Source organism: Rattus norvegicus, chromosome 7 (genome assembly GCF_021556685.1).
Source record: "Rattus norvegicus strain SHRSP/BbbUtx chromosome 7, alternate assembly SHRSP_T2T, whole genome shotgun sequence".
NCBI lineage: Eukaryota > Metazoa > Chordata > Mammalia > Rodentia > Muridae > Rattus > Rattus norvegicus.
This window is the reverse complement of record NC_141540.1, coordinates 28629689-28647866: the sequence shown is the minus strand read 5'-3', so window position 1 is coordinate 28647866 and position 18178 is coordinate 28629689. Positions and strand designations below refer to the sequence as shown.

The following is an 18178-nucleotide window of genomic DNA, read 5'->3' as shown; positions in this document are numbered from 1 at the left end:
CCAAATCCCCAACCCCTCCACCTTCATTTCTTGTGTCATCTTTGTGATCTCTCTCAGTTCACCTCCCTCTCTGTTGTATTTATCGCTACTCTTGTGTTTACTATTTATTCCCTTCCTCCTCTGAATTGCATTTGTTGACGTTCTCTAGTTCGGGGTAGATAATTGATTTTCAGCCTTTCCTAAGGTAAACATTGAAAATTATAAATGTTCCTTGAAACACTGCTTAGCTGTATGCTGTAGCTTTTCCCTTTCCTCTCCCTTTCTCCCCTCCCCCACTTTCTCTCGCTCTCTCCCAGGGGCGGGACCTGGGCTTCATGTGCTTACTCCTCCATTGAGCCATGTGCTGGCCCTGTGCTCCCCCTCATGTTACCTTTCATTATCATCAGGTACTCTGCTTTAAGTCTTCTGCCATGACTCGCTCTCTTGCCCGTGGCTTGTCCACAGGTCCAAGGTTTACTTTCCAAGCCTGCAGTTCCCGATTTCACCTCGCTCCGCCATAGTGCAGAACATTTTCTGCACAGTGTCAATATTTGAGATTGTTGAGACTCCCTTCCTGCCCCAGTGCAGGCTTTATCTTGGCAAATGCCACAGGGAAGAAGATGCTTTGGCTGTCGGTCAGGTGGGGCTGGACAGCCATGTTCTTCAAACACGCCACATCCTTAAAGACCCTGCTGTCTTTGGCTGTTTTCTCGGTTCTGAGACAAGTGTGTTTAATGTTCCAGCTGATTATAACTGCTTCCAATTATCTTTTTATTTTGGTAGTTTTTTAACTTAAAATAATAATTTCTTGAGGAAGTAATTATATCCTTTATCAATGATCACCACCACCACCACCACCATCACCACCACCACCACCACCACCACCACCACCACCACCACCACCATCACCACCACCATCACCACCACTATCACCACCACCATCACCACCACCACCACCATCACCACCACCATCACCACCACCACCACCACCACCATCACCACCACCATCACCACCACCACCATCACCACCATCACCACCATCACCACCACCATCACCACCACCACCACCACCACCATCACCACCACCATCACCACCACCACCATCACCACCACCACCACCATCACCACCATCATCATCACCACCACCATCATCACCACCACCACCATCATCATCATCACCACCACCACCACCCCACCACCATCATCACCACCACCATCACTACCACCACCACCACCACCACCACCACCACCACCACCACCATCACCACCATCACCACCACCATCACCACCACCACCACCACCACCATCACCACCACCATCACCACCACCACCATCACCACCACCACCACCATCACCACCATCACCACCACCATCACCACCACCACCACCACCACCATCACCACCACCACCACCACCACCACCACCACCATCACCACCACCACCACCATCACCACCACCACCACCATCACCTCCACCACCACCATCACCACCCCCACCACTATCACCTCCACCACCACCACCCCACCACCACCACCACCACCACCACCACCACCACCACCACCACCACCATCACCACAACCATCATCAAACCTTTCTACACAATCCCCACTAATATATTTTGCCTTGAAGTTTTGCCCCAAGTACCTCATCTTCTTTCTGAGTTGTTACATTGTATTTGTCATCTTTTCATTTTTTTCATTTTTTTTCTTTTTTCTGATTTTGCTTAATTCAGGAGTAAGGTTTTTGGTGTCATTTGTTTGGTGCTGGGGAGGAATCCAGGGTCACAAATGTGCAGGGTACACACTCTGCTCATGAGCTCCTCCTCTAGTTCCAAGATGGAGGTTCTTCTGTTGTTCTGTGTGGTGCTGGGAATCAACCCAAAGGTCTTGTGTAGCCAGGCAAACCCTCTGCCGCCAAGCTGCCTCAGGCTGTTTGTTGGTGGTAGTGGTTGTTTTTTTGTTGTTTGTTTTTTATTTGTTTTCCTTACAACTGTAAAAAGCGTGACTTGATAATCTTCACCTTTATTGATGATTTCTCTTAGCTTCGTCAGTGGCATTGGCTCCTTAGTGCTGTCTTTAGGGGCTGTGCTTTATGGAATGCCTGTTTACCTGATGCTTTCTTTAGCTCATTTTCAAAGCAGACATTCTTTGAGAGAGGAAACCCTGGTCTGGGGAGATGGCTCAGAGGTTAAGGTGCTTGTCTGCACAGCTTAGGGACCATAGTTTGGCTGCCAGTCCCCATGTCAAGAGTAGTGTGGCCTCAGGAGTCTATGATCCCAGGGTTGTGACAGAGACAGAAGGACCCCAGAGAATCCTCTCCAGCCAGCTAGCTGAATGGCTGAGCTCCAGGCTCAGTGAGAGATCCCGACTCATAAAATAAGCAGAGAGTGATTGGGGAAGATACCTAGTGTCAACCTCTGGCCAATACATTCATTTGTATACATATGCACACATCCACACAGACATGTACACACACACACACACACACACACACACACACACACACACACACAAATAAAAATAACATTGTGGAATAGGGATTGCCATTCTCTCACTATGTCTGCTTTGATTTGCTCCTTTTCAGTTCATGCTCAGATGAGAGCACCGTGGGTTTAATCCACTGACCTCATTCTGACCTCCCAGGCCTTTACTCGAACATGCTTTTGGTCTAAATATGTCAGACACCACAAGCGACCTGATACTTATTTTTTTTTGTTGATTTACATATTTCCCCCTCCCCCCAGCTCTTTATTTCTGCCAGTTCTTGGGATCATTTCTCATGTATGCAAAGAAATTGTTTTCTTTTTTTTTTTTCAGAGCTGGGGACTGAACCCAGGGCCTTGCGCTTGCTAGGCAAGTGCTCTACCACTGAGCTAAATCCCCAACCCCAGAAATTGTTTTCCTGACCTTGAGGCCTGTAGCACAGTGCAGTGTGGTCCACGTCCTGTCAGGTGTCTTTATTGGTCTGATTTCTGAAGGATGCTGGACATAAAATTCTAGGTTGGTAAGGGATTTGGATTTTTATTTTCTTGTCCATGTGTTAAAGATGACATTTCAATTATCTTCTAAATACAACAAAAATGTCTCTTGGGTGTAAGTCTACGGAGTAACCACCATTTCTTTGGATGGAGTGTGATGTTTTCTTGCTGCTCTTAAATTTATCTTCTTGGCCTTCTCTTTTCAGTGGTCTAGCGATGGCTCCCACACATAGGACTTGGATATATTTTTTCTTCATGGGGAACCGTGTTTCTCTGATCTATAGGTTGCCTTCAAATCTGTGGCCATCTTAGCCCTTGTCTTTCAGACCTGTTTTCTGCCCCTTGCTCCCTCCTCTGGAACTCTGGACACATTAATTCAAGAACACCTGACTGCAGATCTCACGCTTCTGTTAGGCTCTGGTTAGTCCATCTTCCTTCCCACACTCTTCTCGCCATTCTGGGCATGTTTTTTAAACATGGATTCTGAGGATCAAACTCAGATCCCTGTGCTTGGAGGCAAGCACTTCACCAGTTGCGTTTTCTCTCCTGGCCCCTCAGCCACCATTTTCTATCTTGTCTAGTCTACTGCAAAGATGGTCAAGTGTAGGAGGGAGAAGTCCATGAGCTGGGTTCCACTGCTCCAAGCAGAGAGCCAAAAGAAGGCATGGGAAACAGGCCGGGAAGTGTGAGCTTCCCGCTCCGTGATGCATGGTTTCATGTCACAAGCCACAGTGATCTGAGGGAAGTGAGCGTCAGTTAAGAAAATGGGCTGTGAGCGGGCGAGCCTGAAAAGCATTTTCTTTTCTTTCTTTTCTTGGGAGTTGGTGGTGGTGGTTTTGGTTTTGGTTTAAGATGGGTTTCTCTGTATAGTCCTGGTTGTTCTGAAACTCATGCCATAGACCTGGCTGACTTCTAACTCATAGATATCTTCCTGCTTCCGCCTTCCCAATTAACGGTGTGTGCCACCACCACCCAGAATGCATTTTCTTAATTAGCAATTGGTATGGAAGGGCCCAGCCCATTGTGAGTAGGACCACCTTGGGCTAGTGGTCCTGGGTCCTGTGAGAAAGCAGGCTGATGAGTAAGCCAGTAAGCAGCCTTCCTCCATGACCTCGGCATCGGCTCCTGCCTCCAGGTTCCTGCCTTGCTTTATTTCCTGCCCTGACTTCCTTTGATGATGGACAGTCATGTGGAAATGTCACTGGATGACGAAGTCCAAAGAAGGAACTGCAAGTCTGATGGCCATGGTGCCTCTGAAGCCTATTGAGGTGGCGGCTTCAGGCTACTGTGGAGTCTTGGAGCCAAGAGGGCACTCCCAGTGCTTTCCTCGAGGTGCAGGATTGAAAAACCTGAGGTGCAGACTTGCTGTGTTAGTCACAGAGGAAACTGGAGAGTCAGGCGATGAGAAAGCTCCAAAGAGCAACAGACCAATGGGATGTTTTGGAACTCCTTTCTCTCTCTCTGGAAACTTGAGTATGTGCTGTCTACACGGACGTGACCAAGTGCTCCAACCTTCAGACTACCTAACCTCAAAGGACTGTAGCCTGGTCCAGCCTGTATCTCATGAGGTTTTCCGCCCTGGTACTGTCAGACCTGGCGCATGCGCAGGAATGAGCCATGTAGCTTGGGGCAAGGGATCTCTTTCTCCTCGATTGATCGACCCACGTTGGGTCAACTCTCCCCTCTCTCAGCCAGTTCCTGATGGCGGCTCTCCTGCCCTCCATCTTACCTTGTCCCAGAGGCTGGCTTTGTCCTTTACCTTCAGACCTTCCTCACTCACCATGACTGGAAGTGACAGAGGAAGGTAAAGGACAAAGCCAGCAGTGTGACAGCATAGGAAGCCCAGAGTCATGGCAGGTCACGAGGTGATGGGAGGCAGTGCTGCTCTATTAAGGTAGCTCCCTGTTTCGAGGTTCTGTAAATGAAAGTCTCCCTTTCTCCACTCAGTTCAGACAGGGCACCTCAGTTTATCATCCAGTCCGGGTCGGGGTGGGGGTGGGGGTTGGTAGCTACATAAAAGGGATTTCTGAGAATAGGAAATGGTGTTAAATCACATTTGAAATTCCTAACGGGGGTGGGGGGGGTGAGGATGGTGTGAAAACTGCTGGGCTTTATCCAATGGGAGAAGACAGGCTGGGGGAGGGAGGATTGTCTCCCAGGCCTGGAGTTAGTAAGTCCATCAAGCTGGGGCCGAAAATCTCTCTGACAGTGGCAGAGAGAGCTCAGATAGTTGCCCAGGCTAGACACTGCCTTAAAGTCAGAAATAAGAGGGGTCTGCTACAGAGAAATCTCCGTGAGCAGCTTTTTATAATCTTTATGACCACCACCACCATTACAACCATTATAAATACCACCACCACCACCATCACCACCTCCATCACCATCACCACCACCACCACCACCACCACCACCACCACCACCACCACCACCATCACCATCACAACCATTACAAACACGACCTCCATCACCACTACCATCATCACCATCACCACCACCACTACCATCACCACCACCATCTCCACCACCACCACCATCACCACCACCACCACCATCACCACCACCACCATCACCATTACAACCATTATAAATACCACCTCCATCACCACCACCACCACCATCACCACCATCACCACCACTATCACCACCACCACCACCACCATCACCACCACCACCACCACCACCACCATCACCATTACAACCATTATAAATACCACCACCACCATCACCACCACCATCACCATCACCACCACCTCCACCACCACCACCATCACCACCACCACCATCACCACCACCACCATCACCATCACCACCACCACCACCATCACCATCACCACCACCACCACCATCACCATCACAACCATTACAAACACGACCTCCATCACCACTACCATCACCACCATCACCACCACCACCACCTCCACCACCACCACCATCACCACCACCACCACCTCCACCACCACCACCATCACCACCACCACCACCATCACCATTACAACCATTATAAATACCACCTCCATCACCACCACCACCACCATCACCACCACCACCACCATTACAACCACCAATTCCATCATCACCACCACTACCACCACCACCATCACCACCACCACCAACCAAGATCATGATCATTTTTTGTGGTATGGAGATAGAACCCAGGGCCATGAATGCTAGGTAAGTGTTCTACTGTCAGCCTATGGCTGCTTTTGAAGAACGGAATCGCCTTCCTTGTGTCAGCAGCAGATGCAGTGCATGAGTGCGAGGCTGCCAGTTTGCCAATGAGGCACCAGATTTAAGATGCTCCACCAATACCTTCCTTCCTGGCTCACTTGTCTGTCCTCCTCAGGAAAAAGTGTCTGCTTCAGGAAAATAGCCTTTCACATGTTTGCTTTAGCAAGACACCCTTTCACCTGTGCACCCCATCGTTTGACGTAACAAACTTTCCAAAGAACTAGAGGTTTCCACTTCAGCTCTGTGTCACCATTTCCTCTCTCACACATACGTGGTGTTTGTTACATTTACACAAACATGCACGTGCTGTGACTTGACGTGATCATTTCTGGGTCAGCCCAGGAATGTTCAGTGTTGATAAGATAGAGGTCACCAGGCACAGCAGCACACACCAATAATGCCAGCATTTGGGAGGTAGATACAAGAGGACCAGGCATTCATAGCCATCCTTGGTTATATCATGAGTTTGAAGCTAGCCTAGGCTACATAAAACCCTGTCGCAAATAAAAAAGAAAGACGAAAGGAAGAAAGAAAGAAGAAGGAAGGAAGGAAGGAAAGGAAATAAGGGGTTTTTTTTGTTTTGTTTTTGTTTTTGGTTTGGTGTTTGTTTGTTTCTTTTTTGCAGCTGCATAGTATTCCAGGGTACTAATGTATCATTATTTAGTAAACCAGACAGACACCGGGTCACGCCCAAGCTTCCATTATAAGCAAGCTGGGATAAGTAGCCCTAAATGTGTATCATTGCCACGTGTCTGGTTATAATCCAGGTGGGAGGCTGCTGCTTAACGGACATTTGAGATTTCAGCAAAGTCTATCTAAGGACCCTCTGCACTGGAGAAACTATTACACCCCCGCTCTGAGGCAGGGTACTGGCTTCTCAGCCTGTGGCAGATTTCTGGGGGTTTCCTGTGGAATTTTACCAATCTGAGCAGTGACCTGGGCAATCTTAGTGTTTTTCTTTCCACTGATGAAGACAGACTGTTTCCTCATAATGAGAATACTGGAGACCACAGAACTGAAAGCGAGAGAGTTTATTTTACGACCTTAGGATGCACAGTGGAGCAGGGGCATCAACCTACAAAGAAGGAAAAAGATGGCCGATGCGTCAAGTTGGCTCAGACTAGTGGTTTTTATAATCCTAAATGCATTTGCCCCTCGTTGGGTTCCACTGACTGAGGTCTCCAGGCTGAGGTGTTTCTCTCTTCTGGGATGGCTCTCTCCCAGTCCTACAGACCTTCTCCCCTTCTTTGATTCAGAGTTTAGTCATTTAGCAAATTGTCAGTAGCTTTTCAGCCCTTAGAAAAGGTAAAAATGCCTAGGCAAACAGATTCCCAGCTTGGGAAGAGAGAGGACCAATGTTTTCAGCTCATCTGTCATTCATGGGTGTGCTTCGAGCCCACCTCACACTGAAGATGGACTAACTTCTTGCATCTACCAACATGCTTTGGCAGTTTTCCTTCTGGGCTCACGATCTCCCTCCTCCTGGTTTTATGGAGCTCGTTTCTGTGTGGTGGGCAAACAAGCACACCATGTCTATTGTGATTGTGGTTTTTTTCCAAGTGAGCCATTATCTTCGAAGATCACAGCACATTTTCTATTCCCTCACATAGAAAGCTTTGAATGTGTGTGTGTGTGTGTGTGTGTGTGTGTGTGTGTGTGTATGTGTGTGTGCGTGTGTTGAAAATATATGAAATTTTTCTTATACAGCTTTTGGGTTTCACATCTGGGCTCCTCCCTAGACAGAGGTTATGGAGGAATTCACCCAGAAGAGGGAGAGGAAGCAGAATAATTCCACCAGCATTGCTGTTTTGTCTGGGACTGAGCCCTGTTCCCACAGGGAGATGGATTTGCTGTTGAAGTTGGTGTCGCTGCCAAGAATCCGGGTACCACGCACCCTGCTCACCAGTGGGGGCTCTTAGGTGGATGGAGGAGGAAGTGACTTAGGGGAACGAAACATTTGCCAACTGCCTGTTCCCAACAGGCGAGCCTGGCCAGGTGTGGGCAGGCCAGCACAATGGAAGGAAATAGAATTAGAACTTGGAAGTGAAACCCAAGACTCGCATGAACTTGACCCTTCCCTCCTTTGATTCGAAGAGGTAATTAATTTAGAGACTTTCTCCCACCACGTTAAACTTCGCCAATCAGCATCTAGGCAGGAAATATCCTAAAACAGGTACCTGGATATGGCAAATTAAATCAACACAGGGACTAAACCACAAGGGGAAAAAAACAACCAGGCAGAACCCGTTCTTTAAACCTCCAGGCCAGGCTGGAGGGAAAGCCAGGCTCCTGGATGTTGGAGTCTGGGAAGCTTTGACAAGGGCAAGATGTACTCATTGTCTTCCCTCCCCCGGCATCCACATGACCTTAGACAAATGGCTTACTCACTGAGCCTCCCATCCCTCCTCTGTAAGAGGAGAAAATGCTAATAACCCAGGGTTATTAGCTAACAACATTGACGTGTGCGCACGCGCGTGTGTGTGTGCATGTGTGTATGTATGTGTGTGCGTGTGTGTTTGCATGTGCGTGTGTGTGTGCGTGTGTGTGTATGTATATGTGTTGTGTGCGTGTGTGTGCATGTATGTGTGTGCGTGCGTGTGTGTGTGAGTGTATGTATGTGTGTGCGTGTGTGTGTGCGCGCGCGTGTGTGTGTGTTTGCGTGTGCATGTGCGTGTGTGTATACTTATTTGCTTTCTAGGGTTATGAGAGCTAAAGAAGGCTTCATGAATTGCTTGCATACGCTTGGCATGTTAAGTGTCTTCTGTGTATGTTCCTTCATGTGCTGGTATTCCACGTGTTTTCTGAAGTCACAGGAAAGGGCTCACCCTTTAATTTGGTGTTTTCCAAATCATCTCTTTATTCCACAAATAACTTTCTGAGTCTCTGCTGTGTGTTGGCACCAGAGATACCCTGAGCAAGGTCTGTGCCCTCCTGAACTTGCAGCCCGGCAAGGCAGCTGTCCACCGAAGGCTTACAGGCTTACGTCATCCAGAATTTGAATGTTGACACTTCAAGCCCAAAGTGATGGTATTTAGAGGTGGAGGTCTAGGGAGGGGGTTAGAGCATGAGGGTGAGGTCTTCAAGAATGAATGAGTGCCATTATTAAAGAGGCCCCAGAGAGTTTTCCGCCCATCCTGCCATGGGGGTAGCGCTGGGGCAGCACTGCATAAGCCAAACAGCTCCTGTGAACCAAGAAGAGAGCCCTCACCAGATGTGGAATCTTTCTGTGCCTTGATCATCTCAGCATCCAGAACTGTGCAAAAGAACCTCTTGTTGTTTATAAGCTCCCTAGCCAATGGCATTTTGTTACAGAAGCTGGAATAGGCTAAGACAGTCATGGAGTGGTAACCTTACCCTGAAACGAGGCCTCTGCTAGGAAGAAGACAGGCAACTAGGGGACCCCTGAGTCCCTGTGCAGGACAGTAACTTGGGTGGTGACCCTCTAGGAGAAACTGCAGCTTTTAGAGGCTCAGGGAGCACTGTGGCACCATGTGCATTGTAATGTACACATGTGACAGCCTGTACACTGTAATGAACATGTACATGTAGCGTGTACACAGGGGCACAGCCCTGTGTGCTTCATGCCACCTCACCTCTACTTTTGCAGATGAAGAACCGAGAGCCCAAACGGCTTCTCCAACTTGCGGAGTCAGGATTTGAGCCTAGTTGGTAGGGGAGACAGAAAGGAAGAGCCACAGAAGTGTTGTGTTGGGAACTGTGCCTTGATTTTCCTAAGGGGTCTTTGACATAGGCTGCTGCCCTCTGGCTTTAGTACGACCAACGGGTGGGCACTGGAGGGTAAAGGAGTTAGGAATCCCACTGGCCTAATGTTGGCCTGAGGTATGAATGAGTCTTAACTTCACATGAAGCCTTGCAGCCTAGTGAACTGCGAGGGCACTGAGCTGCTCCTCCTCCTCCTCCTCCTCCTCCTCCTCCTCCTCCTCCTCCTCCTCCTCCTCCTCCTCTTCTTCTTCTTCTTCTTTCTTTTTTCCTCCATCTTTATTAACTTGAGTATTTCTTATTTACATTTCGAGTGTTATTCCCTTTCCCAGTTTCCAAGCAAACATCCCCCTAACCCCTCCCACTCCCCTTCTTTATGGGTGTTCCTCTCCCCATCCTCCCCCCATTACCGCCCTCCCCCCAACAATCACGTTCACTGGGGGTTCAGTCTTGGCAGGACCAAGGGCTTCCCCTTCCACTGGTGCTCTTACTAGGCTATTCATTGCTACCTATGAGGTCAGAGCCCAGGGTCAGTCCATGTATAGTCTTTAGGTAGTGGCTTAGTCCCTGGAAGCTCTGGTTGCTTGGCATTGTTGTTCATATGGGGTCTCAAGCCCCTTCAAGCTCTTTCAGTCCTTTCTCTGATTCCTTCAACGGGGGTCCTGTTCTCAGTTCAATGGTTTGCTGCTGGCATTCGCCTATGTATTTGCTGTATTCTGGCTGTGTCTCTCAGGAGAGATCTACATCCGGTTCCTGTCAGCCTGCACTTCTTTGCTTCATCCATCTTGTCTAATTGGGTGGCTGTATATGTATGGGCCACATGTGGGGCAGGCTCTGAATGGGTGTTCCTTCTGCCTCTGTTCTAAACTTTGCCTCTCTATTCCCTGCCAAGGGTATTCTTGTTCCCCTTTAAAAGAAGGAGTGAAGCATTCGCATTTTGGTCATCCTTCTTGAGTTTCATGTGCTCTGTGCATCTAGGGTAATTCGGCAGCTCCACTTCCTAAAGTTGTAATGGCCCGTGGCCATTCCGTCTCCTTAAATACTCTTTTCTGCCCACTTTAGGTTCACGGCTCCTTCACACCCCAAGCCAGGCTCACAGGCTTCCTTTGTCGCTATAACATCCTGGACCCACTTTCCACAGCCTGCGCAGGACTTGAATTTTCTTTTAGCTGATAATGCTTTTTAATTGAAAATAGACGTTTTAGACATGATATGCTCTCATTACAGTTTCCCCTCCCTGAACTCTTAGATTATCCCTACTTCCCCACCCACAAAACCCTCCCTCCCCACCACCAGAACACAAATGGACATCTGAAAAATAGCAATAAGATAAAATATAAACAAACCAGGATAGGAAAAGAAAAGCAGAGAGAAGAAAAATAGCCAAAGAAAAAGCACAAGAGACATAGACACCAAGACACATTCGCGAGCGCACATAGAAAACCCATAAAAACAAAAGTCGGAAACCACGATATATTAGCGAAAGATTTTTAAGGATGAAACAAACAAATAAAATAAAAACCTAACAAGAATCCTCCCAAAATACCATGGAGTTTATTTTGTATTGACTTTCTGCAGCTGAGTATGAGGCCTGTCCTTAAGTGTGGTTTGTACACCCAGCGAGACTCTGTTAAGAAAACTAACTTTTCCTTTTTTAACTGGTGGTTTGAGCTCAAGAGAGTAGAAGCTGTGTCTGCCTTTTCTCTGCCCTTAAACCTGGCATAGTAACAGACATCAATGAATGTTTGGGGGAAGCAACCAGTCCTTCAGGAGATTTAGGATTGGCAGTCACCAAACATGAGCGTCAGACCTGGGGTGACCCCCATCGAGGGAGGGAGGCCAGGCATTCAGAGCCGGGCACAGAGGCACAAATGGCCCAGAGGGCAGGAGGAACTCAGGAGGCAGAAGGCATCTTGTTGGTGATGACATTAAAGGCCCATACTGGCTTTGGGTAGAACATTTCTTGCCTAAATATAGTCAGTAGCCACCGTATACCCAGGTACCAAGCACCAGACCACAATTACCAACCGTTTGGATTTGGGAGAGTCTCGTAGTCTCCACAAAATGTTCTTAATTTTTAAGTATATGCAACTTCCTCCTGACCCTGATCAGAGGAATCAAATGAGGCAGACTGTAGGGAACACTGCTATTTCAAAGGATGTTAGCATTACTTGGATTTTTAAATATACATGTGTATATGTATATAGATTTTTAAAAATATTTATTTTTATTTTGTGTGTATGACTGCCTGCCTGTGTGTCTGTGCTCCACGTGTGTGGCTGGCGTCTGTAGTGTCGGATCCCCTGGAACTGGAGTTACCCAGAGTTGTGAGGCACCATGGGAGTGCTGGGGACAGAGCTCTCCGAGGCACTGTGTGGTTGGAGCTGCGGAATGTCAGTTTTACCGTGTACACACCAGCACTGGGAGTTATCATTCTTTTCAATTTGACTTCCTCTCCAAAAACCCAAGTGGTCCCTTGCTGTTTCCACTGTGTGAGCTACAGAAGTTGAATATTCCTCTACGTGTTTGCTGCTGGCATTCTTATGACACCCGAAGATTCGTGCTCTACTGTGCCGTGAAGCCACCCTTTTATTATTGTGCCATTGGTGGTCTTAAACCACTGTAGACAGTGGAGTTAAAGGTGTTAAGTACCTAGACCCTGGTAATAGACAACACAAAGGTGACCTGGGTACTCACCACCCTTCGCAGTGAGCTAGCCCTCAAGGAGAGAAGATGAGTGTGGGCTAGCCTGTTCAACTGGGAGATGAGCGGTGGGTTATAGCAGAACAGAACCAGATGTGTGTGATTCTTGTCTTGGTTAGTGTTGGTGAGGCTTCTAACAGCTGGCGCTTGCCCAATTTAGGCTTGAAGGAACAAGAGCCATTTAGAAGGGTGACAAAGCTGACTAAACGGTGTTGTCTTCTGAGTATTCTGACTTTTTTTTCCCCCTGAGAACTCTTAGGGTCTGTGTCAATACTGTGGTTTGGGTGACAGAAAAAGCACACCCAATGGATACAGGTTTCATTAGCTGAGGAGTGGGAATGGCTTATGAAACAGAGAGGCGGCCATTTTGGGGCTCATAATAAGAGGCACAGCATGGAGCTCAGAAGTTCAAGTCACTCCTGCCTTCTCTCTGTGCCCTCAACATTGACCTTGTCCTCTGGCCACTTCCCTCTCTGTCCAGTCATAGGTTTGCTATCTCCCATCTGTCCCTTGACTAGCCAGAGAGTGCCTTCATTGATTCCATTTACTTGTGGGAAAATTTTTTTCTCTACCCAATGTTTTAATCAGAATTATATTGATACCAATCTGTTTTCATGGATGAAGTATTTTCTGGATTCAACTGTATTGAAATAACTTTAAGATTTTGGGAAGGAGTAAGTCAGGTTGTATCCACCCCGTGACCTGCTATAGGATGCATGCCGCCGAGGATAACCATGAATGTGGCCTGGTGCAAAAGCAGAGGCAGCTCAATTACACAGCTCTTGAGCATAGACTTTGTAGGTGACAACATTGTGTCACAGTGCCAAATGGGCGGACACCCCTGCTTGCCACTAGCACCTCATATCATGTTCAACTTTGCTCGTGTTAGTTCTTTTCCTTGTAAGTTTTCCTTGCCAAATTTTGTTCAGTGTTTTTGGGGGTTTGACCAATGTGGCTTCTTTCTCTCGTTCTTTTCCCTTTTGTTTGTTTGTTTGAGAAGAATAAAGAATAAAACCCAGGGCTTTGCGCATCTTTGAGACAGGTCTCACCCTGTACAAGATTCACTGTGTATTTTTTAATATGATATTTATTGGGAGGTGGGCATGCATATGGAGGTTAGAGGATAACATTCAAGAGCCTGTTCTCTACTTCTGCCATAGGGTTCCAGGGATCGAACGCAGGTCACTCTTAACTTCCAAATCATCCCCTGCCACTGACCATGAACCGTTAATCCTCCTACCTCAGCTTTCTAGCTTCGGATATTATAGGCGTGCATGACATTAGCCAACTGATTATTTTTAAAGATTTTATTTATTTATTTTTTGTCTGTGAGTGCACTGTAGTGTCTTCAGACACACCAGAAGAGGGCATCAGTTCCCATTACAGATGGCTGTGAGCCACCATGTGGTTGCTGGGATTTGAACTCAGGACCTCTGGAAGAGCAGTCAGTGCTCTTAACCACTGAGCCATCTCTCCAGCCCACTCTGTGTGTGTGTGTGTGTGTGTGTGTGTGTGTGTGTGTGTGTGTGTGTGTGTGTGAGAGAGAGAGAGAGAGAGAGAGAGAGAGAGAGAGAGAGAGAGGGAGAGAGAGAGAGATATTAGTTTTTATAAAAATTCTAAGGCACTCAAGAAGGCTGAGGCAGAACAGTTGCCATGAATTTGAGGTCAAAGGAAAATTCTACAAAATATTTCTGACTTTCCTCTTGGCCTGAAAGCCTCAATGAACTCATTATCCAGTCCTTTACAAAGATGCTGGATGACCCCACCTCCCACACTGCAGTCCTGAGCTCCTACACAGCTGTCACAATCCTAAACTGCCCGTTCTGTTGGGGTCACAAGGAGCATAATATGGTGAACACCGGAGTCTGTCCCAGTTGCGCTAATAAAAGCCCTCCAACTGGTTCTGAAGGCCACAATGGCTGAGGTATGGCTGCAGTGAGGAGCCACATTCCGTCTCAGCATGTGCTAAGTACAGAATGGACAAGACAGCTCGCTGGGTCACAAGGGAGTGGAAGGCCCACCCCCAAACACCAGCTCGGGAGCGAGGTTAATTTTCTAAATGAATCCTGGAGGGACACAGACTCTCTGTCCACAGCAGTGAGGACTGTGCCTTCTTAAGACCTCAAACCATGGAGTCAGAGGTCCAAAATGTCTGTCAAGTAGCCAGTGGCGGGGTGCACCTTAGCAGCGAGGGCAGCCTGTCAGACTCGGCCTTGGCTGTCAAATAAAGAAAAACAGACTTAAGGGTCTCCTGTAGAAGTCAGTTTTCTGGGTCAGGTCTCTTGGTTCACACCTTTAGCTCAGGACTCAGGAAGCAGGTGGAGCTCTCTGAGTTTGAGGCTAGCCTGGTCTACACAGTAAGTTCCAGGTTTTACGTGTAACCAGGGCTGCACAGTTCGATCTTGCCCGAAAAAAAAAAAGTATGTTTTCCTTGTGTTCTTTGTACTGGTGTTCGATGAGGCTAGCGTGATGGGACTGCCAAGATGCCATTGTTTCAAGGCGTCAGCGTCCGAGGGAGACCTTGTTTTTTGAAACTCGGAATTATTGAGAAGCCTTTGATTTTTTTCCCCCTGTTGCCAACTGAAGTCAGCTTCTTCTTCTTTCTTTCTTTCCTTTAACAGATGAGGAAAAAGAAAATAACAGAGCGTCCAAGCCCCACTCCACGCCTGCCACCCTGCAATGGTAAGTGCCCGCTTTCGGCAAGTGTGAGCCGCCCAGATTTTTCTAGCCAGGGCAGGCTACCCCTTGGCTCTTCTGAGGTTGGGATGCTTATTTGGTAGCCCTTGAGAAATCTGTTTGGTGTGCAGGTAAACGCAGAGGGCTCGCCTTAGATCGAGCCTGGCAGTTTGAGTTTTCACATGTCTTCTCTTTGGAAGTAAATTTTATCCTTGTAAGCAAAATACTGGTAGGGATTAGATTTTACGTGAGTGTTATTAATTGAGTTTTAATTATTCTGTTATTACAATGGATGGAGTTTAGCAAATGGTAGAAATGAGAGTCTGTTCATTTTTAACCTAGGGGCTCCAAGTAAATTAATAGTTGATGGGAATATAATTATTTTAACACCATAACAATAGCAAAAGCGATGTTCTAAATAGCTTTCCATTTATTATTTGAAATTCCTGGACTTGGTGAAATGCCTCTTCTCAAAGCTTTATTGGAACGATGCGCTGTGACTTTGAACCCTGGAGCTCTCTGACATGATGCCCATCCTAGACAATCTCGGCAGTTGGAGACCATCCTTCTCTGAGCTGTCTGTCTCCGTGAACCCAAAGGAACCCAGGAGTAAAGGGAGGGACAGGTTTAGAGAAGGAAAGGTGTCACATCCATTCTGTGCCAGCTCCTGTGTGGGGCTCCCTTACCTGCTCTATGCCATCCAGGCCATTGGCTTTTGTATTGCCGTGTCTGTTTTCTAGAGGAGGGAGGAACGCTGAGACAGTTACATCATTGGTGGGCCACTGCTTGTTAAGTGGAAGGAGCCAGGGATCTGGCTGGGGTTCTAACTGCCAGCCTCGTTCTTGGGAAGAGGAAGCTGAAGGGTCAGATGGGGAAAGGAAGCTGACGGCTATGAGGACTGTGTCACTGTGTCCTGCTTTAGTCTCTGGGCTGGTCAGCTTGCTAACAGAACTTCAGTGTGAAAGGACACACATAAAGAAAGACACATAAGGGGGACAAGCAAAAGGTCTAGAAAGGAGTCTTGGAGGCCACCTGTGTTACCTGGCAACAGAGCTAGCTGATGGCTGACACTCTTGTAACGGGGGCTGATGTCCTTCCGGATGCCTGCCCTCAATTTGTCTTCCTCTTGTCTCTGCAAGCATTAGTGAGAAGCCTGTCACCTGGGAGTGAGGCTTGACTGGATGGGCTGGAGGCCTGGCTTCAATGCCCAACACATGATAAACCACATGTGGTAACTCAGGTCTATAATCCCAGCACACGGAAGCTGGAGGCAAGAGGGTTAAACTCAACTTCTCCCTTACATGCAGTGAGTTCGAGATCAGCCTGGCTGCATGAGATCCTGTTCTCCCTACCCCTACCAGAAGCGGGGGTGGAGGGGTGGAGGTGGGGGAGCGGGACTTCTAAATCGACTTCCCCTCTTGAACTCACCTCTCGCAGCACCTGTTTTTCTATGATTCTTGACCATCTGCCTGGAATAGTGAGATTGTACCATCTGACTCTGACATCAGACTGGCGTCAGATCTCAACCGTGCCGCTTGGCAGCCATGCAGCCTCAGGCTAGGTCCTCAGCCTCCCTCTGCTTCAGTTCACACACCGGTGCAACCGAGGTGGCAGTTGTGCTGTCCCGAGGATGAGATGCCCGGCTCAGACAGTGCCTGCCATGGAGGGGTGGCACTTAGTCCTCAGAACACTCCTTCCGTTCTATGCCTGCAGCACCTGGCTCGGCACCAGAGACTTGTTCTTTGGAACACAAGGTCAGGTGGCACATTCTAGAACCGATTCCACCCCATGCAAGCATGGAGCAAAACAGGTCTGAGAGAGTGTATACTTAGGAACATGAAATCCAATTTCCTCTCTGCTGCATTTTAACATAGCTTCAGTCATTAAATCCAAGCAGCGCTTACTGAATACCTATTATGTGTCACAGCTGGTTCTATTGGGATAATAAAGAAGACAGCCGGGCAAGCAGAACCGTGAAATTTTTTTCTGTCTGTCTGTCTATCTATCTATCATCTACCTGTCTATCATCTATCTATCTATCTATCTATCTATCTATCTATCTATCTATCTATCTATCTATCATCTATTCATCTAAATGTTTGTTTGTTTGGAGAAAGGGTCTTGGCTTGAACCCTCTCTGGCCTTTGCCTCCTACATTTAGAGATTACAGTGTAAGCCAGGTACTACGCCCGGTTTACCCAGGGCCTTGGACAAGCTTGGCAAGGACTCTCTCTACCTACTGAGCTACATCCACAGAGGTATTTTTTTAATTGGATATTTTATTTACATTTTAAATGTTATCCCCTTTCCTGGTTTCCCTTCCGAAAACCCCCATCCCATCTCCCCCCCACCCTGCTTCTATGAGGGTGCTCCTCCACCCACCCCCCCACCCTCCCACTCCCACCTCTCCATCCTGGCATTTCCCTATACTGGGGCATCGAGCTTTCCCAGGACCAGGGACCTCTTCTCCCATTGATGCCCAACAAGGCCATCCTCTGCTACATATGTGGCTGGAGCCATGGGTTCCTCCATGTGCACTCTTTGGTTTGTGGTTTAGTCCCTGGGAGCTCTGGGGGATCTGGTTGGTTGATATTGTTGTTTTTCCTATGGATTGCAAACCCCTTCAGCTCCTTTAGTCCCTTCTCTAACTCCTCCATTGGGAACCCTGTGCTCAGTCCAATGGTTGGCTGTAAGGACCTCACACACATTAACCTGTGAAGGGTGCTGTGAGAGACCTAGAGGATAGGGTGTCGGCTCTCTTCTCGTAAGCAGTAAAGGAAAGCATTTCCAAGGGACACTTCAGTGGAGAGATGTGTGACAACAGCAAACCTTGCACTAGGAAGCTTGGGTCAGAGGAACATCTAGACAGGGCCACTACAGTGCCCTGAGGCTGTA

The 18178-nt window shown here is 47.9% G+C and overlaps 1 protein-coding gene across 8 annotated transcripts in view; it reads left to right on the top strand.

Moving 5' to 3' along the window:
- Nucleotides 1-18178, top strand: part of Rfx4 (regulatory factor X4) — a 162273-nt gene that overhangs the window by 33104 nt on the left and 110991 nt on the right. For all 8 annotated transcript variants that reach the window (XM_087558598.1, NM_001432575.1, NM_001432572.1 and 5 more), the window contains 1 exon segment: nucleotides 15229-15289. In XM_087558598.1, the coding sequence (XP_087414724.1) occupies nucleotides 15229-15289 (61 nt within the window).